Source organism: Bos indicus, chromosome 14 (genome assembly GCF_029378745.1).
Source record: "Bos indicus isolate NIAB-ARS_2022 breed Sahiwal x Tharparkar chromosome 14, NIAB-ARS_B.indTharparkar_mat_pri_1.0, whole genome shotgun sequence".
NCBI lineage: Eukaryota > Metazoa > Chordata > Mammalia > Artiodactyla > Bovidae > Bos > Bos indicus.
Window position 1 is genome coordinate 52099390 of NC_091773.1, and position 23664 is coordinate 52123053.

At 35.9% G+C, this 23664-nt stretch overlaps 1 protein-coding gene across 7 annotated transcripts in view; it reads left to right on the forward strand.

The window, feature by feature from the left end:
- CSMD3 (CUB and Sushi multiple domains 3) overlaps nt 1-23664 on the forward strand; it is a 1461887-nt gene that overhangs the window by 992243 nt on the left and 445980 nt on the right. For all 7 annotated transcript variants that reach the window (XM_070802767.1, XM_070802766.1, XM_070802772.1 and 4 more), the window contains 3 exons: nt 2832-2948; nt 8818-9033; nt 11266-11454. In XM_070802767.1, the coding sequence (XP_070658868.1) occupies nt 2832-2948; nt 8818-9033; nt 11266-11454 (522 nt within the window). The remainder of the gene's footprint in view (nt 1-2831; nt 2949-8817; nt 9034-11265; nt 11455-23664) is intronic.

Consider the following 23664-nt stretch of genomic DNA (forward strand, 5'->3'; position numbering starts at 1 on the left):
GTGTCTGGTTTGCCTAGGAGCAACATAGACCCTTATCATCTCTCATCAAGGCAACTGGAATCAACCTTAAATTCAATATCCAACTACTTCAATCTAACCTTCATTCTATTTCATGTTATACGCAATGTCAAAAATATTTAATGACTTTGTTTCCTAGGGATAAAAGTTCAAATTATTAATCAAGAAATTCATGATTCTTAATAACGTGGACTCTATCCTTTCCAGTTTTGTCTCCTTCCAGTATTCTTACCTCTTTGTTTTTTTGAAAGATCATTTATGTCACATTGAAATCTCCATCTTTATCTATCTTCCTCTTTTGTAACCCCAACTCATTCTGAGTATAGCTGTGAAAAGTGAAAGTGAAAGTGAAGTCGCTCAGTCATGTCTGACTCTTTGTGACCCTATAGACTGTAGCCTACCAAGCTCCTCCATCCATGGGATTTTCCAGGCAAGAATACTGGAGTGGGTTGTCAGTTCTTCCTCCAGGAGATCTTCCTAACCCAGGGATTGAACCCGGGTCTCCTGCATCGTAGGCAGACGCTTTACTGTGTGAGCCACCAGGGGAGTCTAGCTGGACAGGAAGCATAGCTGGACAAGGCATACTTTATATTCACTTTTTTGAATGTCTGAGCTTTGTGTGAAGCTGCTACTTAATTTTTCATTCATTCTAACTGAACTCGACTACATATAATATTGTACACTGATTTGATTATGCTTTTCCTTCAGTTTAAACTTCTTCCCCAGAGGCAACTAATCTAAAATTCCTTAAAGGGAGGAATAGTGAATAAACAGAATTTATTCTCCTGAGCCAAGAGTGTAACCTCCATTGACATAGATTGCCTGGTTACTCAAGGTACAGCTTGCCTCACTTTGGCACACATTAGTTCTTATCGTTTCTTCATCAGATCAGATCAGATCAGTCACTCAGTCGTGTCCCACTCTTTGCGACCCCATGAATTGCAGCACGCCAGGCCTCCCTGTCCATCACCAACTCCCGGAGTTCACTCAACTCATGTCCATTGAGTCAGTGATACCATCCAGCCATCTCATCCTCTGTCGTCCCCTTCTCCTCTTGCCCCCAATCCCTCCCAGCATCAGAGTCTTTTCCAATGAGTCAACTCTTCACATGAGGTGGCCAAAGTACTGGAGTTTCAGCTTTAGCATCATTCCTTCCAAAGAAATCCCAGGGCTGATCTCCTTCAGAATGGACTGGTTGGATCTCCTTGCAGTCCAAGGGACTCTCAAGAGTCTTCTTCAACACTACAGTTCAAAAGCATCAATTCTTCAGCGCTCAGCCTTCTTCACAGTCCAACTCTCACATCCATACACGACCACAGGAAAAACCGTAGCCTTGACTAGACGAAACTTTGTTGGCAAAGTATTGTCTCTGCTTTTGAATATGCTATCTATCTTGGTCATAACTTTCCTTCCAAAGAGTAAGCGTCTGAATTTCATGGCTGCAGTCACCATCTGCACTGATTTTGGAGCCCAGAAAAATAAAGTCTAACACTGTTTCCGCTGTTTCCCTGTCTACTTCCCATGAAGTGATGGGACCGGATGCCATGATCTTCGTTTTCTGAATGTTGAGCTTTAAGCCAACTTTTTCACTCTCCACTTTCACCTTCATCAAGAGGTTTTTTAGTTCCTCTTCATTTTCTGCCATAAGGGTGGTGTCATCTGCATATCTGAGGTTATTGATATTTTTCCCGGTAATCTTGATTCCAGCTTGTGTTTCTTCCAGCCCAGTGTTTCTCATGATGTACTCAGCATATAAGTTAAATAAACAGGGTGACTGTATACAGCTTTGATGGACTCCTTTTCCTATTTGGAACCAGTCTGTTGTTCCATGTCCAATTCTAACTGTTGCTTCCTGACCTGCATACACATTTCTCAAGAGGCACGTCAGGTGGTCTGGTATTCCCATCTCTTTCAGAATTTTCCATAGTTTACTGTGATCCACACAGTCAAAGGCTTTGGCATAGTCAATAAAGCACTCCAGTGTTCTTGCCTGGAGAATCCCAGGGACGGGGGAGCCTGGTGGGCTGCTGTCTATGGGTCGCACAGAGTCGGACAGGACTGAAGTGACTTAGCAGCAGTAGCATCTAGGTTTCCTTTAGTTTTAATGCTGATAAAATTATCTGGTCTATTGTAACCACTGGTGTTAGAAGGCATTGTTAACTGTGATTTAGTCTACAGTAAATAAACATTGAATCAAAATTTAATTTCTGTTACTTCAGTTCATAAATATTTATTTTTATTATCTTGGAGTATTTACTAAAAACTAACTATCCTCTCAGAAAACTCTTTTTATTCCTTATGTTTCCTAGAGAAATGCACAAGTTCAGAAACAGCTTTCTAAATTTCAGTTTACTCCACTATGTCAAAAGGAATTCTGTGAAGAATGACACCTATCCCTTTAGGAATCTAAAATATAAATAATTTTGTATAATTAACAAATTGTTTTCTTAAAGCTTAGTAAAAGAGCAACTGCTAAACAATTAATTACTCATGTTTAATTTATAACTGATTTATGCAAATGTTGCTTGTAATTAGAAATATATAAGTATGTACTTTAAATGCAAATATGAAAGGTTGAGCTAAATTCTTTTGGGGCTGGTATTAATTCTCAGATACAATTATATACCTTTTTCTTCTCTAGTGTTTCAAAGGATGAAGTGAATTTCTAGTATTGGAAGAGGTCTTTATACACTCCTATTATTTCCAGGAAGTAACTTAAGCAAAGATAATCAGACTCCTATTTCAAGAGAGATTTGTTCAGCCTTTGCCTCTCTTAACAGTGATCATATGACTATATTTCTTTGTATTTTCAGCATTATGTGGAGGAGATGTTAGAGGGCCTAGTGGAACAATCTTATCACCTGGTTACCCAGAATTTTATCCAAATTCTCTGAATTGTACATGGACTGTTGATGTAACCCATGGAAAAGGTAATTTGTCTCATGCAATGATAATGGGCTATCTTCTTAATTTTCATTGCATATATTTTTATTTCATTGTCCTTTACAATGTCATTTTGCATGAGCAAAAACAGATCAGTACTAAAATATGCTAATACAAAATTCAATTTGAATAACTGCAGCAGAGGATTATATTTACTTTTCTGTAGTATTATAACATACATGCTCATATGATTTTTTTTCAGAATGGTAATATATATATATATTAAACTAATGTAATTTGAAATTTTCATAACAATAAAATCTCAAATAGGATGTCTTTTGTCTCTGGCAGAGTGTTAAGAAGTTGATTTCAAAAATTCAAAGGGAAATAGATATTCTGAAGTACTGAACTGATTGTAAAGTAAACAGTACATGTTTATATACACTTGTTTTAAAATGGTTTATTTATTATAAATAAATATAATATAAAGAAATATAAATAAAATGGTTATTTATTATAACCATATACCCTATATAAATGTATAACTGTCCTAGAAATATTTGTCTCAAATTTTCTGTCAGAACTGCAGTTGGATCTCACGCAGTTGAGTGAAAGTAAAAAATTGCGCTGTGCTTATAGTAGAGCTTAATAAATGTCCTTTGAACAAATAAAGAAAGCCCTTGTAGTACTAAATGTGATTTATTCATGCAATACAACCAAAATATTCAATGAATATTAGCAATATAAATGGTTTAAGATAATAGCTTGACAGTGGGAAAATGGGCATTCTAAATATCAAAACAAAAATGGATGAAAATTATTTACCTGAAAGTATCTATATGCTATTATTTTAAAAAATAATTTATTCATGTTAAAAACTGCTTATTCTTATTGGTTTTTACTATTACATTGTACATGGGCTTCCTGGTAGCTCAGCTGGTAAAGAATCCATCTGCAATGCATGAGACTCCAGTTTGATTTAGAGAAGGGATAGGCTACCCAGTATTCTTGGGCTTCCCTGGTGGCTCAGTCAGTAAAGATCTGCCTGCAATGAGGGATGCTTAGGTTCGATCCCTGGGTTCAGAAGATCCCCTGGAGGAGGGCATGGCAACCCACTCCAATATTCTTGCTTGGAGAATCCTCATGGACAAAGGAGCCTGGCAGGCTACATTCCATGGAGTCACAAAGAGTTGGATATAACTGAGCAACAGCACACACATTACATTGTACTTATTGGCTTTATTATCAAAGATCTAAAAATTAAAAAACCCAAATCCTAGCAATGAGAAGGTGATGTTACAGTTTTAAAAATTAAAGCTTTATTTAAAACATTTGAATCCACTGTGGTTTTTACACGATGTGTTATTTTATTTTTTAATTTTATTAGAATAGAGTTGCTTTACAATGTTGTGTTAGTTTCTGCTGTTCAATGAGGTGAACAGTTATACATATACATATATACTACATATAAGATCTTTTTTTAGATTTTCTTCTCGTTTGGTTCACCACAGATTCTTGAGTTGAGTTCCATGTGCTAAACAGCAGGTTCTAATTAGTCATCTATTTTATACATAGTAGTTTATGTATGTTAATCCCATCTCCCAATTTGTCCCACTCCTCCTTCCCCCACCATTGGTAACCATGTGTGTTATCCACATTTGCAACTCTATTTCCACTTTGCCAATAAATGAAAACCATTTCCACTTTGGCAATAAATGAAAATAGAAAACCATTTTTCTAGATTCCACATATAAGAGATATACAGTATTTGTTGTTTTTCTTACTTCACTTTATATGACCATGCACGATGCTTTTTATACTTCTGTTCAACTATGTGAGATATATCTGCAGTTCTGATAGAATATTTGAGACACAGATGGTTAGCCTTTATTGAAATTATACATCCTTTCATTAATGGTGAAGGTAATATAAGGATGGTTCTTTTAATGAAAATTAAATATTATTGAGAAAAAATGCTGTTAAAATGAGTATTCTGGTATTTACTGCAGGAATGAAGTGGAAGACTTCACAAACTGTCATTTTTGTTGTTCTCCATAATAGAAGACTATTTGTTGGAAGTTAACCAAAGCATCCTATTATCCCACTGTGTAGCAGATTAATGGAGTTTAAAATAAGCTTGCTTATATTATACAAGAAAATGGAGGGCTACATACTGCTTGCTGTGTAAACAGAGGTTTAATTAACACTTGAGGTTTTGCACCTTCAGACGTTGCAAGTGTTAATTAAATCTGTATTTACATGGCATGAAATGCAGATTATGTGCTTTTCTTGGAAGAGCCAACAAAATTTGTTCGAAGTACAACTGTTCCAAAGTGTAGTCAAAGTTTTGTGAAGGATAATCTCTTAAAGTTAGGAGAAATTATCAAGATAATGTAGTTAAACTTCTCACCCAGTCCATATACACACACATTGACACACAAATGCACATCAGTATTGCACCCTGAAGGTCAAAATTCATGATAACTATAACTATAAGCTAGATATTAATAATATTTTTACTTCAAGCCCAAGTTTTTCATATATTTACATAACAAAAATTACCTTAATAGGACTTTTTGAGTTATCACTTTTATGGGACGGTACTATGATGTTGTAACCACTTACTTTTTCTCACTATTCTTCATACCCACTGCCCTATTAAGATTGTATGTCTTTGCCTGTCTACTTCTACTTCCTGAAATGTCCACCCAAGGGTTGCTCTTCCACAAAGAGCTGTTCACTTTTGAAGGTCATTGCCTTCAGAAGCATCTGCTAGTCCCTCTGACAACCTACCTCTTAAGTTTATGCTCTGATATTGACTCATATTAATTACTTTCATAGCACTTAGCAAAATGTTTGAACGTTTAGTTTATGTGTCTTTTTCCCTTAGATAGACTATGTTATTTATAATCTCATTTTTTATATTCTATAATGCTTATAATATAGTAGGTTCTTAGTATCATTTTATTATTTAGATTAATTGCCTTTCATTAAAAGGTCTTTTGTCTAAAAACACAGATTTTATTGCTTAAAACATAATATGATAAACAGAAGCTTCATTTTTTTAAAGTAGTTGACTAGGGCAGAGTGACATGAAAACAACTGACTTTCAGGTTGAAGAAGTAAACAATAAATGATAGCTAAGAGTTGCTGAGCACTTCCTCTGTGAAAGCACTGTGCCAAGTCATCCCTTATATTGCCTCATTTAAACTTTAGGACAACTCTATTAGAATCCATTTTCCCAGATGTCCGAGAAAGTGCGTTTCAGAAAGGCTATGCATGTAATACATGACAGTGGGCTCATTAGCACTGCTGCCTAACAGAATTTTAAATTTTCCCATGTATTAATTTCAGTACACATAAGAACAAGCACATTTTTCTAAGAAAAACATGCAGGCTGATAGACTGATTTTTTTTTTCTTTTTTGTTCATTTGCTCTTCTGACTATTTTTCTTATTTTTAGTCTCTGACCAAAATCTAATTCACTTTATCTGAACTTCCACTCATGTTAATTTGTAAATTTAGATATCAGTTAATCTAGATGGCAAAGTATCTTCTCCTTGCTACATTGCCATTTTCATTTACATCTGTCTAGTATCAAATGCCACATTTATATTGAAGAACTTTTGAGACACTGACTTTCTGGACCCAGTCCTAAAAAGGGCTCATTGTGGAGTGAGAAAAAAAAGATGTGTTATATTTTGAAAAAAAGTATCATTGTATATTTCAAGTATTTTCCAAGTTGAAATCACTGGCCTATTATGCAATAATAACTTATCATTACTTATATTTTCAGTTTATTTTTTGGTCTCATTTTATTTCACTTTTTGCTTTTATAACAAACAAGTGATAAATAAGGAGTTTGGGATTAACATATACAATAAAATAGTTAAACAACAAGGGCTTACTGTATAGCAAAGGGAACTATTTTCAGCATCTTATAATAATCTATACTGGAAAATAATATGAAAAAGAATACACACACACACACATATCTGAATCACTTTGCTGTATACCTGAAACTAACTAACACAACTTTGTAGATCAACCATACTTCAATTTTTTAAAAAAGCAATGAAGACTCCAAAACTATCCATCATTTGGAACTATAAAGTTGATAAATAGCATTAAGAATGTTATTTTATCATTACCCACTAACATATGTTACTGAGTTTTTGATGAAGCTTTTGGAGATTCTTCTAGATCAAATAAGAAAATTTATTAAGCACTTCAAAAGAAAGATCAATGTGATATCTTCCTTTATTTCATTTGGTACTTAAATACAGCATCCCAGGTGGCTCAGTGGTAAAGAAATCTGCCTGCTAATGCAGGAGACACAGATGTGGGTTTGATCCATGGGTCGGGAAGTCCCCTGAAGGAGGACATGGAAACCCACTCTAGTATTCTAGCTTGGAAAACCCCATGTCAGAGGGGTCTGGCGGGCTACAATCCATAGAGTTACAAATAGTCGGACACAGCTGAGCAACTGAGCACACACATATGCATATCTTACAAACAGTATAGGATGTGTGTGTGTGTGTGTGTGTGTGTGTGTGTATGTGTAATTGTTAGGTTATTACATGCATTTGAGTGTCATTAAACAGTCACATAAGACACAATGCAATGACCGTATTCACCAGGACAGAACAAATGAAAAAATAAAAATAAAAATTTAAACTTTCAAATATTGATGAAGATACAGATCAATTGGATTTGTTGATGAAAATGTAAATTGGCATAGCCACTTTGTGAAACAATATTAAGGCTGAACTATATATATATATATATAAATTTCCCATGAGCCAGTAATTCTACTCCTAGGTATCGATCCAACAGAAATAAGCAATTATGTTCTTCAAAAGACATACTTGAATGCTCCTAGCAGCATTTTCTGCATTCAAGCTAAAATGTCAATTATCTAAATAACCATCAACTTTTGAACAGACAAATGTGTTGTGTTCACAAAATGAAATGGATCTCTAAAACAACTTAAAATCACACACAAAAGTAGAGAGAAATCTCACACACTTAGTGGTAAGAGAAAGAAACTCAGGGGCTTTCCAGGAGGCTCAGTGGTAAAAAATCCACCTGCAATGCAGGAGATGTGGGTTTGATCCCTGGGTCAGAAAGATCCCCTGGAGGAGGAAATGGCAGCCCACTCCAGTATTCTTATCTGAAATACTATGCACAGAGGAGCCTGGCGGGTTACAGTACCTGGGGTGGCAACGAATTGGACATGACTTCGAGACTGATCACGCATTCTAAAGAACTCATACCAAAAAGAGTATACCCTATATGAATCCATTATATAAACTACAAAGAGTTGCTAAGCACTTTAACATGAGTGGAAGTTCAGATAAAGTGAATTGGATTTTGGTCAGAGACTAAAAATAAGAAATAGAAGAGCAAATGAACAAAAAAAGAAAAAAAAATCAGTTTATCAGTCTGCATGTTTTTCTTAGAAAAATGTACTTGTTCTGATATGTACTGAAATTAATACATGGGAAAATTTAAAATTCTGTTAGGTATTAACAGAGTAGTCGATCCTATTAGAAGTTGAATGAGTGGTTACTTTTCCCAAAACACTTCTATTTAAATAAAGGGTATAAGTTTTCCTTGAAATTTTCAGAAAATGCATGTAATTTCTTTTTAGACAGTAATTTTAAAAATTTATTTCCAAGCAGTTTCCAAGACATGACTCATTATAAACCTTATAGAGAAGCGAAAGGAAACAAGCAAACAGAAAAACTCAAAAGAAAGATATAATAATTATACTATATATTCAGAATATTTTATACCAGTGCCTTTCATTTTCACAAAAATCTGTTATAAGAGTCCTGATTTTTGTTAGTTTGGTAACTCTGTGTGTTTTACTAATATACTTTATGAGTCTAATTTTCCTCTTTTCCTTATTAGGTGTACAGTTCAACTTCCACACCTTTCATTTGGAAGACCATCATGACTACTTACTGATCACAGAGAATGGCAGTTTTACCCAACCACTGGCACGCTTGACTGGTTCAGAACTTCCTTCAACAATCAATGCTGGTCTCTATGGAAATTTCAGGGCTCAGTTGCGCTTCATTTCTGATTTCTCAATATCATATGAAGGATTCAATATTACATTCTCTGGTAAGAAAATATGTTTTAAAACCAGAGTTTTAAAAGTGAAAATAGCTTATGCATGATCAAACAGAGAGAGAAAATGAGACAAAAAAGGGTGAAAGCAAAAAAGCTATCTGCCAACAAATTTTAAGGAAAGTTTGAAATGCCTTGAAGATTGACTATAGTAATATATTAAAGGGGACCTTAAAACAGTAGCAAAAAAGAAATTAATTCACAAAAATTTACTAGAAATACAATAAATACATTTCTTTAACTTATATTCCTGTAGAATTCTGAGAGGAAAACTTGCTAAAAATGTCAAGTGAACTTAAAATGGAAGCCCATACATATATGTAAAGGTTTACTTAGTCCATTAATGAAATGTGAATTAAACCAGTGATATTCTAGTTTTGTGTTTCTGGGAAAAGTCATTGTTTGCAGGCCAAGATTAATATATTCATTTGGAACTAGATGATCTAGAAGCAAGTTAATTCTATTATCCTTTTTATTCTAGAATAACCTCTATAGGCAATATTATATCTATAGACAATATTATAACTTGGATTATAAGGGAAGAAAATTGTAAGACAAAACTGAACAAAGAAATATTCTTGTTAGTTCTACTTTTTAGCTAAATGGAATAGTGAAAGAGAATACAGAAACAATAAGTAAATCTTATGCCAACTTGCTAATACTAAATTTACAATATTGCAATTATACATAATTATATTAATAATATATATTACAAATATATAAATAAAATAATAAATACTGACTTTGTTCTTCAATTGTTATTCCAGTATTTGCATGGAGATATTTGTCTACTAAAATAAGTTATTTCATAGAGAAGAACAAATGAGCATAATCAATTTTAACCTAGAATGTTATTAAAATAATAGCTCATCAACATGAAGCAATCCCTTTGTTCTCCACTACAGTTAGGTACTAAGTGTGTGTTCTGGGAATGTTTTTAGATAAGCTACTTCTTCTTAAGACTCTATATAAATTATATTATGGTTAATTTAATTTAGTCTGTCATACCCTGAAGAGTGTTTAAAGGTTTATTTTCATGATGTTCATTCATTGCTTGAGGAAATTCTCTTGTATAAATCTGTAATATACAATTTTAAGTTTGTGGGCAGTCAGTCTTACATAAATTCTTGCTTCTGAAGTCACGTATTTTTCAGAATATGGATTAATAGAATTCCTCGTATACTATAGGCACAAGAGTCTTTGTCATTTAGACTAAAACCGTTAAGTAAATGTCATTTCAAAATGTAAATGATTTCATTCCAAATGATATTTTTGCATTTGAAAATATTACTCTATCATGTCATTATTTTAAATCAAAAATCTAAATAAAACAAAACGTTTCTAATAGAGAATAAAAAATACAAGATAAATATCTACATTTCCAATGTATCATTCACAAGGTGACACTTTCTCATCTTTATTTAATTACACATAAGAGTATTTATTATATTATTAGGTCTTTCACAGTTCGGTTCAGTTCAGTTCAGTCACTCAGTCATGTCTGACTCTTTGCAACCTCATAGACTGCAGCACGCCAGGCTTCCCTGTCCATCACCAGCTCCCGGAGCTTGCTCAAACTCATGTCCATTGAGTTGGTGATGCCATCCAACCATCTCATTCTCTGTCATCCCCTTCTCCTTCTACTTCAATCTTTCTTTTCAATGCTCCTTCCACCTTTCTCAGCATCAGGGTCTTTTCCAATGAGTCTGTTCTTCTCATCAGGTGACCAAAGTATTAGAGTTTCAGCTTTAGCTTCAGTTTTTCCAATGAATATCAGGACTGGTTTCCTTTAGGACTGACTGGTTTGATCTTGCAGGTCTTTCACAAAAGAAGAAAATTATGTGTGCCATAGTATATACCCATAATTACATCTATGTGTGCTCAGTCGCCTCAGTCTTGTCTGACTCTGGGACCCTATGGACTGTAGCCCACCAGCCTCCTCAGTTCATGGGCTTTCCCAGGCAAGAATACTGGAGTGAGTTTCCATGCCTTCCTCCAGGGGATCTTCCCGACCCAGAGATATAACCCACTTTCCTGTATATCCTGCATTGCAGGAGGATTATTCACCCTTGAGCCATGGGGGGAAGCCCGCAGTTATACTTATAAGCACTTTTAAAATGTATGGCTAGCCCTGAAAGCAACCAGTTTACAAAATATAGAAGTATACCCTCAAAATCACTACTGTTTTTTGTTTGTTTGTTTGTTTTCCTCTTCATCCAATTACAGAGTATAATCTGGAACCTTGTGAAGATCCTGGAATTCCTCAATATGGTAACCGAATTGGGTTCACCTTTGGGGTTGGTGACACTCTGACCTTCTCATGCTCATCAGGTTATCGTCTGGAAGGGACATCAGAGATCATCTGTCTTGGTGGTGGCCGACGAGTGTGGAGTGCACCTCTGCCAAGGTGTGTGGGTACGTGGTCAGCTGCTTTCATTTGCTTGTATGTGTAGTCACTGTCCATGGAGTTGCATGATTATACACCCTTTTTAAAAAATATGTAATCTGTTGAATTTCTTCATTTATTTCATATTAATTATTTCAATTTTTTTTTTTTTTTTTACTTGGCAATCTGGTAAAACACAATTATCTTCTCAACTGCTCCATTCAGCCTACCATGCTTCTAAATTTGTCTTCGGATCATGGGAATAAGGAACGAAGAGATGGTTAGAGAGACAGATAATAGATAGATAATAGAATCATATTTTGAAAGCTCACAGACAATTGCATTTCTGCATTCTATTAATAGATGTTTTTTCATGATTTCTGACAATATTTGATAACTTAGAATTAACACCTATGAAAGGATTACAAGGGAAAATAGTAGAGAATTTGAGTTATCAAGGCAAGTATTGCCTCAATATATGCAATCTACAGAATAATCTATTATGATAGATGAATTCCGATGGGAATTCATGTTGTGAAATAAAGAATAGCAATAATTAAAGTATTGAAAATTTGAAGCACCATCTCAACCTTTGGAAATGAATATTTTGACTGATAGAAAAAAAAATATCTGTAGAGAAATGAAGGACTATTCACTAGGACTTAAAATCATTTTCTATTTATACAGGAAATAAACAAGAATTTCTTTAGGTGATCACCCATTCAGTGGTTATCAGTACTCATTTTTATAATAGAACAAGATACAAGTGATTTTGCTATTTCAAAAAGCTCTTAAAACTCTCAAATGTATTTAACTTGAATTTAATTATAAATTTGTGGGTCACAGTTGTTTGTAAGTTATACTACAAAATCAGGTGAATTTGTAGAGCTTTGATCTGTGGTTTAAGACTTTATCCTTTTTTTACTTATTTTAATGGAGGCAAATTCCCTCTAGATTAAAAGATTAATGAAGAAGAGGATTCCTTCTGTGACTTATTCCATACATTGCTCACTGTATGGAATGTTGTGGGAATCCTGTGAATCCTTAAGTCTAGTAAAACAAAATTGATATTTCAGGTTAATATGGGTCTGAAGGTTTTTATAGTGCTGAGATTGTTTTCATAGCCCCTAAGTGTTATATAACAGAGAAGCTGATATTTAACAGATGAAATGTCTTTACTCCCAAAACATCTTTTCCAGGGAGATATATAGAGTGTAGTCTTTCTGGTTTTGTTTCTATGTTTGTTTTTGTTGTTGTTGCTGATTTTGTTTGTTTGTTTGTTTTACTGTTTCCGGATTTGGAATTCTCCTCTGTATCTGAATTGTCCCTGTTTCCATTTTCATTTGGTGTGAATATTTTCAAAGGTCAATTAATGAAAACCTTGGGAATAGGGTGTTTGGCTTTATATTCTAGTCATTTGATACTGGGTTAATTCACTTTTCTAAACTTTGTTTTTCTCATCAGCAAAATGGTTGCAACATTATGTTAATGTTAGTTATGAGGGTTAAAAAAGATCAGCCATGCTAGTAGACACCCAATACAATTACTGGAATATTGGAGGAGTTCAGAGTTTAGATGTTGAGAATGTTTAGATGTTGAGAACTTATTATATTGAGAATAATCTGCAATGTTAGTTTATTTGAACAAATTTTATTTCTTCTTAGATTCTTTGTAGTTTTCATGTAATATATCTCTAAAGTCAACAAGCCACCAGAAAAGCCCTTCTCTAGTGCATATTTGCTTAAAAACATCACTTAGTCCTCAGTATCGCCAGCCTCATAGAAAGCTTATGTTATAGACAGGGGCCTAGTTATGAGTAAGTTATATTCCAAAAATTTCCTTCTACTTTGGTTATTTGGAATCTAGGTAGTTTTGCCTTGGCACAGGGTTGCAAACAGGGACATTCCCAGAACAAACAAGAAGTGATTATAAATTTTGTATCAAGTGTAAAACTAATACTAACATTTACTAAAAAGACTTATGTATACCTAGGTTACATAAGACTGTCCCTGATTCTGAACAGTAAGGCAACTGATAAAGCAGTTTTTGGAAACTTGCTTTTCATTTATATTTTACTTTAATTTTGATTCTATATTTACACTATAAATTTGTTAGCGTCTTTCTGTTTCTGTGGGTAGAATTTGATGAAAGGTATCTTAATTCTAGATGTTAGAAGAATAATAAATAGTATTTTCATTTAAGGAATTTCTGGAATAACCTCTTCATTTATGTTTCAAGGTAATATTTTTAAAAAATAACAAACAATAACACCGTAATATTGTCTATACAGTCTGTAAAGCATTATTTCATGTAGTGTCCCATTCCTGAAATCAGCCTATACTTTGAAAGTAGCTTTGAGTTCAGTATCTCAGTCGTGTCTGATGAATCGCAGCACACCAGGCCTCCCTGTCCATCACCAACCCCCGGAGTTCATCCAAACTCATGTCCATCGAGTCGGTGAAGCCATCCAGCCATCTCATCCTCTGTTGTCCCCTTCTCCTCCTGCCGCCAATCCCTCCCAGAATCAGAATCTTTTCCAATGAGTCAACTCTTCGCATGAGGTGGCCTAAGTATTGGAGTTTCAGCCTCAGCATCGTTCCTTCCAATGAACACCCAGGACTGGTCTCCTTAAGGATGGACTGGTTGGATCTCCTTGCAGTCCAAGGGACTTGCAAGAGTCTTCTCCTGCACCACAGTTCAAAAGCATCAATTCTTCAGTGCTCAGCTTTCTTCACAGTCCAACTCTCACATCCATACATAAACACTGGAAAAAACATAGCCTTGACTAGATGGAACTTTGTTGGCAAAGTAATATCTCTGTTTTTTAAATATGCTATCTAGGTTGGTCATAACTTTCCTTCCAAGGAGTAAGCGTCTTTTAATTTCACGGCTACAATCACCATCTGCAGTGATTTTGGAGCCCCCCAAAATAAAGTCTGACACTATTTCCCCATCTATTTCCCATGAAGTGATGGGGCCAGATGCCATGATCTTCGTTTTCTGAATGTTGAGCTTTAAGCCAACTTTTTCACTCTCCTCTTTCACTTTCATCAAGAGGCTTTTTAATTCCTCTTCACTTTCTGCCTTAAGGGTGATGTCATCTGTATATCTGAGGTTACTGATATTTCTCCCAGCAATCTTGATTCCAGCTTGTGGTTCTTCCAGCCCAGCGTTTCTCATGATGTACACTACATATAAGTTAAATAAGTAGGGTGACAATGTACAGCCTTGGAGTACTCCTTTTCCTATTTGGAACCAGTCTGTTGTTCCATGTGCGGTTCTAACTGTTGCTTCCTAACCTGCATATAGGTTTCTCAGGAGGCAGGTCAAGTGGTCTGGTATTCCCATATATTGAAGAATATTCCACAGTTTATTGTGATCCATACAGTCAAAGCCTTTGGCATAGTCAATAAAGCAGAAATAGATGTTTTTTCTGGAATTCCCTTGCTTTTTCGATGATCCAGCGGATGTTGGCAATTTGATCTCTGGTTCCTCTGCCTTTTCTAAAACCAGCTTAAACATCTGGAAGTTCACAGTTCACGTATTGCTGAAGCCTGGCTTGCAGAATTTTGAGCATTACTTTACTAGCATGTGAGATGAGTGCAATTGTGCAGTAGTTTGAGCATTTTTTGGCATTGCCTTTCTTTGGGATTGGAATGAAAACTGACCTTTTCCAGTCCTGTGGCCACTGCTGAGTTTTCCAAATTTGCTGGTATATTGAGTGCAGCACTTTCACAACATCATCTTTCAGGATTTGAAAGAGCTCAACTGGAATTCCATCACCTCCTCTAACTTTGTTCATAGTGATGCTTTCTAAGGCCCACTTGACTTCACATTCCAGAAAAGTAGCTTTAGCATAATAATATTATCAGTGAAACTATTAAAAGCTCAAGATTGCACACAAACTCAAGGTCAGAATCATGTCTGTCACAAGTTCTTAGGTCCAGAGTTATGCTCCATTTACAACAGCCCACTGCTGTCTTTGACTGGAGGCTTCAGTAAAGTTGAGAGGAAATCTGGTCTTAACTATAATTGATATATGGCTTCAGAAAACTCCTTAGGCTATCCTCTATTTTAATTGGAAGAAACCTCTTCTACTGTGAACCATTTATTGAGGTTACTTAAGTGCAGGGAAATATTAAATTTTATATTATTTTTTTTGAAGTATAGTAGATATCAGTTTAGTTCAGTTGATCAGTCATGTCCGACTCTTTGCAACCCCATGAACTGCAACACTCCAGGCCTCCCTGTCCATCACCAACTCCCAGAGTTCACTTAGACTCACGTCCATCGAGTCGGTGATTCCATCCAGCCATCTCATCCTCTGTCGTCCCCTTCTCCTCCTGCCCCCAATCCCTCCCAGCATCAGAGTCTTTTCCAATGAGTCAACTCTTCGCATGAGGTGGCCAAAGTACTAGAGTTTCAGCTTTAGCATCATTCCTTCCAAAGAACACCCAGGGCTGATCTCCTTTAGAATGGACTGGTTGGATCTCCTTGCAGTCCAAGGGACTCTCAAGAGTCTTCTCCAACACCACAGTTCAAAAGCATCAATTCTTCAGCACTCAGCTTTCTTCACAGTCCAACTCTCACCTCCATACATGACTACTGAAGAAACCCTCCCTTGACTAGACTGACCTTTGTTGGCAAAATAATGTCTCTGCTTTTGAATATGCTATCTTGGTCGGTCATAACTTTCCTTCCAAGGAGTAAGCGTCTTTTAATTTCATGGCTGCAATCACCATCTGCAGTTGATTTTGGAGCCCCCAAAAATAAAAAAGTCTGACACTGTTTCCCCATCTATTTCCCATGAAGTGATGGGACCAGATGCCATGACCTTCGTTTTCTGAATGTTGAACTTTAAGCCAACTTTTCACTCTCCTCTTTCACTTTCATCAAGAGGCTTTTTAGTTCCTCTTCACTTTCTGCCATAAGGGTGGTGTCAGCTGCATATCTGAGGTTATTGGTATTTCTCCCGGCAGTCTTGATTCCAGCTTGTGCTTCTTCCAGCCCAGCGTTTCTCATGATGTACTCTGCATATAAATTAAATAAGCAGAGTGACAGTATACAGCCTTGGCGTACTCCTTTTCCTATTTGGAACCAGTCTGTTGGTCCATGCCCAGTTCTAACTGTTGCTTCCTAACTTGCATATAGGTTTCTCAAGAGGCAGGTCAGGTGGTCTGGTATTCCCATCTCTTTCAGAATTGTCCACAATTTATTGTGATCCACACAGTCAAAGGCTTTGGCATAGTCAATAAAGCAGAAATAGATGTTTTTCTGGAACTCTCTTGCTTTTTTGATGATCCAGCGGATGTTGGCAATTTGATCTCTGGTTCCTCTGCCTTTTCTAAAACCAGCTTGAGCATCTGGAAGTTCACGGTTCATTTATTGCTGAAGCCTGGTACGATCTTGTATTTGTCTGAGGTGTACAACACAGTGATTCAGCATTTATATACATTATGGATTGATTACCACGGTAAGTCTAGTAACCATCTGCCACCATACAGAGTTACTGCAATATTCCTTATGCTATTCACTACATCCCTGTGACTTATTTATTTTATAATTGGAAATTTGTACCTCTTAAACCCTTTCACTTATCTTGTTGAACCCCCACTCCCTCACCTCTGGCAGCCACCAATTTTTTCTTTGTATGTATGAGTCTGTTTCTATTTCAATTTGTTTGTTTTGTTGTTTAGATTCTACATATAAGGGACATCATATAGTCATTGTCCTTTTCTCTTTTGACTTATTTCATTTACCTTAATATCCATACTATCCCAAGCGCATGGAAATTTGTAGAGGCAGGAAAATAATCTTGATAGAACTTGAGATCATAACACTCACCATCGAGTGGGTGTTACAGGGATTCTTCTCCCTAAAGAGTAGTGTCTGTTGCAGGCACATAGTTTATATTTATGTTTCATTCTTTCCTAAGTTACGTGATCTTTGAAAAGTTGTTCACATCTCTTTCCTGCCAAGTTTTCTCAAATGTGATGTTTTCTAAAATATTATAATTACATCCATGCTGCAAGATAGTTTATAGCTCTAAGAAATAAAAGACGTGTAAATCACCTAATGTATCACTCAACAAGTGACACTTGCTCAACTAACCTCATCCCTTTTCCTTGTGCCTACAACTATCTCCACCACCTAATAGTCAGTTCTCCTAAGGGCCATGATAACTGATAGCAGTGAAGAGTAATTTTCACCACCAAGCAGGAGAGGAAAGAGAAGGAAAGGAGGAGATTAAAAAGTTTTACTATGCTATGATCAGCTGAGTACTTCACACACATAATCCTATTTACTACTTGGTGATCAAGATGATCCTATTTACTACTTAGTAATCAAGATCAATTTTAACTTTTAAAGAAATATATATCTATACTTATGTTTTCCATTTTGAAAAAAGTAAAAATAACTAACATGTAAAATGATATTTCAGTGGATATATTTTACATTAAGTGATTATCCTGGTGATCCACGTTTCTGTGAAAATGGTCACATATTTTAACCAAATATCTAAAAGCAAAAAAAGAAAGAAAAGTGTAAACAAATGTCATTACTTTGAAAATAAGAAACAGTGACTTGTTTTTGGTCAAAAAATATTTGATTAAAAAAAAAATTTGATTTCCCTTTCTTAAATACACATTACAAAAAAAGCAAGAAACAAACAAACAAAAAACCTAGTAGTTCCCTTGTCATCTTTCGAGATAAAAAAACAAACAAAAAAACTTACGTGTCTTCATTTAGCTTCCCAACATTCCAGGAACCCATGCCAGGTCATGTTGCAAATAAACAAGGACCTAATGGAAGTATTTTGTTTTGGAAAGTAAATTAGCAAGTTAAATATTAATAATGTTTCTTTAGGCAAGAATCCACATATTTTAAGAAGTCCATAAATTTGAAAGTTATTTTAAAGACATTAATTCATTCATCCTTATAGTTTATTTAACACAGCAACTTCTATTTCTAATTTTATGAATCATTAATTTTTTATCTGACCTTGGAGAAGTAGCATGTTGCCTAGATCATGAGTGAAATGAGAAAAATGATAACTCCACATTACACATCTACATAGGTTTCTCACTCTTCAGAACTTTTAGATGATATATACTGATGGTTACTTATAATTTAGTTTTAAAATGAATTTTAAAAATATGGGAAACAAAGTGAAGCATTTGTGGGGATTCTCTGTACTATCATTATAACTTCTTTTAAATCTAAAATTATTCTAAAATGAAAATTTTATTAAAAATTCAGAACAAGAAAGGATCAATTGCACTTGAAAAGACAGTTCATTTTTAATCAAATTCTTTTTATTTCATCTCAACTTCTGAACTCTCTTGTATCTCAGATACCCACTTCCTATGTCAGATATGACTGATTTATTGGTAGTTGGCATTGTAGAAATATAGTGTTGTAGAAAGCATATTAAGATTAAGATATTTCACCAGCTCTCAGACACTACCAGTAATTAGTTGGATGATTTTAAGCAAATATCTTAATTTTATGTGCTTCTCTTTTCTGGAAAGAATAATGCCAATATGAGTTATACTCAACACAAACATCTCTTATAAAGAGAACAAAAATAATTTGATAAATTATGTATACAAATGTATATATTTTTCTTATATAATTATGATTAGGTGTATTTTCTTGATTTGGCAATATAAAAAAATCTATATTATTACCTTATAGTTTGGTGCTTTATATTTTTTTAAAGATTTTCTTGCTTGCAACCTTGTGAAGTAAGCAGAGGAGATATTATTCCCACTTGACAGCTGAGAAAATGTTGTTACAGAAACATTATAAGTAATTAGTGGAAGGTTATACCAGAAACACAGAAACCAAGTCTCAAACTTTTTAGATCAGTGTTGTAGTTGAAACCGTTTACCTAAGATTGGGACTTGAACCCATGTGCAGGGACTCAAATCCTGCCAAAACCTTGCTTTGAACTTGAACCCATGTGGCTGGGACTTGAACTTTGCCAAAACCCTGCCTGGGATTGAACCCACACTGTGGGTACTGGAACCCTGCCAAAAATCCCTCAATTTGGGATTCTAACCCACATGGCCAGGACTCAAACTCAGCCAAAACCCAGTTTGAGACTTGAACCGCAATCTTAAACATCCAATGTCTGGACTTACTGAGACTCAGGTTCTTTGATCTCAGCACAGAAGGAATTCAAACTGATAAACAGGAAGTAGATTTATTAATATAGGATGCCTGTAAGAGATGCAGGGAGCTCTGCCCTGAAGACTCAGTGGGCTATAATTTATAAAGGAAAGAAAAGGAGGCGAAAAGACTGCCTTCTTCAGGTAGATATAGATGCAGAAGTAAGGCATGCATCATTAGCTCCTCCTTGATATTAGTCAGGAAAGTGTCTGACCCTAGGAGGTCAAACTAGGATTATCATGTTTGTAAAAGGTGGGCCTTCCGTCTAGTAACCTGAGGCATATTTTGTGGTTTTGTTTATGGTTTTATAATTAAGGGGCTTCCCTGGTGGCTCAGATGGTAAAGCATCCACACACAATGCGGGAGACCAGGGTTCAATCCCTGGGTTGGGAAGATCCCCTGGAAATGGCAACCCACTCCAGTATTCTTGCCTGGAGAATCCCATGGACAGAGGAACCTGGTGGGCTATAGTCCATGGGGTCGCAAAGAGTCAGACACAACTGAGTGACTTCACTTCACTTATAATTAAGCAAGCCTGCTTCACTGAATAATGTTCCAGTAGCTTTCTTGAGCTATTATTGACTTATAAAGGCCTCCCAAAGTTTCTTAGGTTTCCTTCTCTATGTGTAGTCCCCTACTGACACTGCTACAACTGCTTGTAACTATCCTATTCTATCCCATTCGTGGTGTTCCAGGTGGTATTTCTTTATTACCTTACTTATTATATATATGTATACAGAAGCTTTTCTACTATGCTTGATAAAGGCTTGAGAAAGAACATCAAAAAAAAAAAAAAAAAAAAAGAAGAGGTGGAGTAATTGGAAAACGTAAATTAAATGAAATGAGAGCACTGAATATGAAATATAAAAAGTGAAACAGAATAGATAAAAGATCATCATAGAGTCCAGTTGTTTTTCAACATAGCTGCTTATTAGAATATTACCTTATTTATTTATCCACTATTTTGAAAGACTACCATTTGTTTTTCTTAATGGAATAGACCATGGGTGAGTAAACATTTTTTTCTATGAAGTGCTAGATAGTAGACATTTCAGTCTTTGTGGCCCACACAGTTTGAATCACAGCTATTTAATTCTGACATTGTATTGTGAAAGAAACAATAAATAATACATAAATGAATAAATGTGTTTGTATTCCTATAAACCTTCGTCTACAAAGATAACAGACTGGATGTAGCCCTCAGGTCATAGCTTGTGATTTCTGCAGCAGATTTACCAAGTTTAAAGTTACTAGTCATTCATCCCTAAGGGAAGAAGGAAAGATCCTTTTCCCATTCTCTATTTTTTTCATCACAGGTTCTGTTTATTAAAGGAGCATATCGTTTACTTAATTCTAGGAGATTTCTCTTGTTTTTACAGAAAGAGTATTAGGATTGTATATGTTTGTATGTATCTGTGTATGAACGTGAAAGTCACTCAGTTGAGTCTGACTCTTTGCGACCTCATGGACTATACAGTACATGGAATTCTCCAGGCCAGAATACTGGAGTGGGTAGCCTTTCCCTTCTCCAGGGGATCTTCCCAACTCAAGACTTGAACCCAGGTCTCCTGTACTGCAGGCAGATTCTTTACTAGCTGAGCCATAAGGGAAACCCAAGAATACTGGCGTGGGTAGCATCAGTGTGTATGAACACTGATGCAATTTATGGGTAATTTAATTCATAACCATCTCCAGATCCTTTCATATACCCAGATCTCTTCTGAGTATCAAGTCTGTATTCCCACTGGCACATCGGGCTGGTCCACATGGATGGCCTCCCATGGAAACACTGCTTCACATTCCAAAACAACTCATTATCTCCTCCACCAAATCAACTCTCCCTTCTGCACTGCTTAGTTCAGATATGGTATCATTCTCATTCAACCATACAAGCTAGAAATTGTGTTATATTTTACTTTTTCCTCTCTCTTTCTACCCATACTAGAAGTCACTGAGACCTACTACCAAGAGCTATTGTTCAAATTTACCACCATTTCCATTCTCATTACCCTTATTTTCATCTAGCTCTCATTAATTCTCATAAAAATGAACATAATAGCACTATAATAATAATGTGTGGTAGGCACTGTGTTAATATATATATATATATATATATATATATAGTCAGAAGAGTGTGTACTTTGCTCAGTTCTGTCTTGATGCAACAAAGATTTGAAATGGCGGACCAGTGTTACAACTCGGTTACAGCTCAGAGTTTTACTTGGCAAACAAAGGATAGTACACTTTGAGGTGTGAGGGCAGATGGGCCCCAAAGGAGATGCCTCAACCCATCTCGGCTCCCTGTTTTTATATGTTTTGTCTCCTCCCCCTTCACCTGCCCTATGTAAATCAGGGCTAACCAAGAAGGGGGTGTGTTTGTTTTACCTGAGGTTCTCACTCCCAGTCTGCAGATTTTCTTTTGTTCCGTTTTCATGGGATTTTCCCTTTGTATTTTAGCCACCACCATTTTGGACTCCTTTTTCCTATTCTAACTACCCAATATGAGACAGTATTATTATCCCATTTTAAAAGCTAGCCAGATTAATTATTTAACTTGGTAAAAAGCTTGAAATCAACTCTTTCTGATTACAGCTTATGTTTTAGCAATTGCATGTATAATCCTACTATAACCTTTCTTCTTTTCTAGCTGGACTTCCTGTTTTCAAATTTCCCTTATCTAATTATCTTCAATTGCATTACTAGTGATATTCTCTTTTATTGATGAGTAAAAAGTAACCACTAATTTTGCGGTTTAAAACAGCATATTTACTTTCTCTTGGTTTCTGCAGGTAGGGAGTATGGACACGGTTTAACTGAATCTTCTCTTAGGGTCTCAAGGACCAGGGCAGAATTCTTAACTGAGGTTCAGTATCCTCTTTCATATTCACATCATTAACGGATGTCGTTACTTCCTTCTTGTTGTAGGACTTAGAGCGTCAGTCCTTTGCTCACTTCCTAGGGACCAAACACAGTTCCTTGCCATATGAACTTCCCAAGCTTGGATGCTTCCTTCATCAAAACAGCAAGTCTATCTAGTAAATCACTGCTGTGTGCTGCATGTGTGTTCAGTCATGTCCGACTCTTGGGGCCCTATGAAATGTAGTCCACAGGGCTCCTCTGCCCATGGGATTTTCCAGGTAAGAACACTGTAGTGGGTAGCCATTTCCTCCTCTGGGGGATCTAACCGACCCAGGGGTTGAACCTGTGTCTCCTGCATTGCAGGTGGATCCTTTACCACTTAGCCACCTGGGAAGCTCAGTATCACTAGCAAGATTCAGTTCTGAATGTTATAAAATCATAGGAGTAATGAAAAACAAATCATAAGTCCCACTTAACTCAATGGGCGGGGGCTGCATTAAAGCATGAATGCCATAAGGTGGGTATAATATGAGATTCACCTTAAAGTTGACACCAGGAAACCTTAGAAAGATCAGATCATCTTTATCCCCTGCATAAATCACTAGGTGCTTTCCCATGCCTATTCAGTTCATTCACTCAGTTGTGTCCGATTCTTGGCAACCCCATGGACTGCAGCATACCAGGCCTCCCTGTCCATCACCAACTCCCAGAGCTTGCTCAAACTCATCTCCATTGAGTCTGTGATGTCATCCAACCATCCCATCCTCTGTCATCCCCTTCTCCTCCTGCCTTCAATCTTTCCCAGTGTCAGGGTCTTTTCCAATGAGTCAGATCTTTGCATCAGGTGGACAAAGTATTGGAGTTTCAACTTCAGCATCAGTCTTTCTAATGAATATGCAGAACTGATTTCCTTTATGATTGACTGGTTTGATCTCCTTGCAGTCCAAGGGATTCTCAAGAGTCTTCCCCAACACCACAGTTCAAAGTCATCAATTTTTCAGCACTCAGCTTTCTTTATGGTCCAACTCTCACATCCATATATGACCACTGGAAAAACTGTATCTTTGACTAGATAGACCTTTGTTGGCAAAGTAATGTCTCTGCTTTTTAATATGCTGTCTAGGCTGGTCATAGCTTTTATTCCAAGGAAGAAGTGTCTTTTAATTTCATGGCTGCAGTCACCATCTGCAGTGATTTTGGAGCCC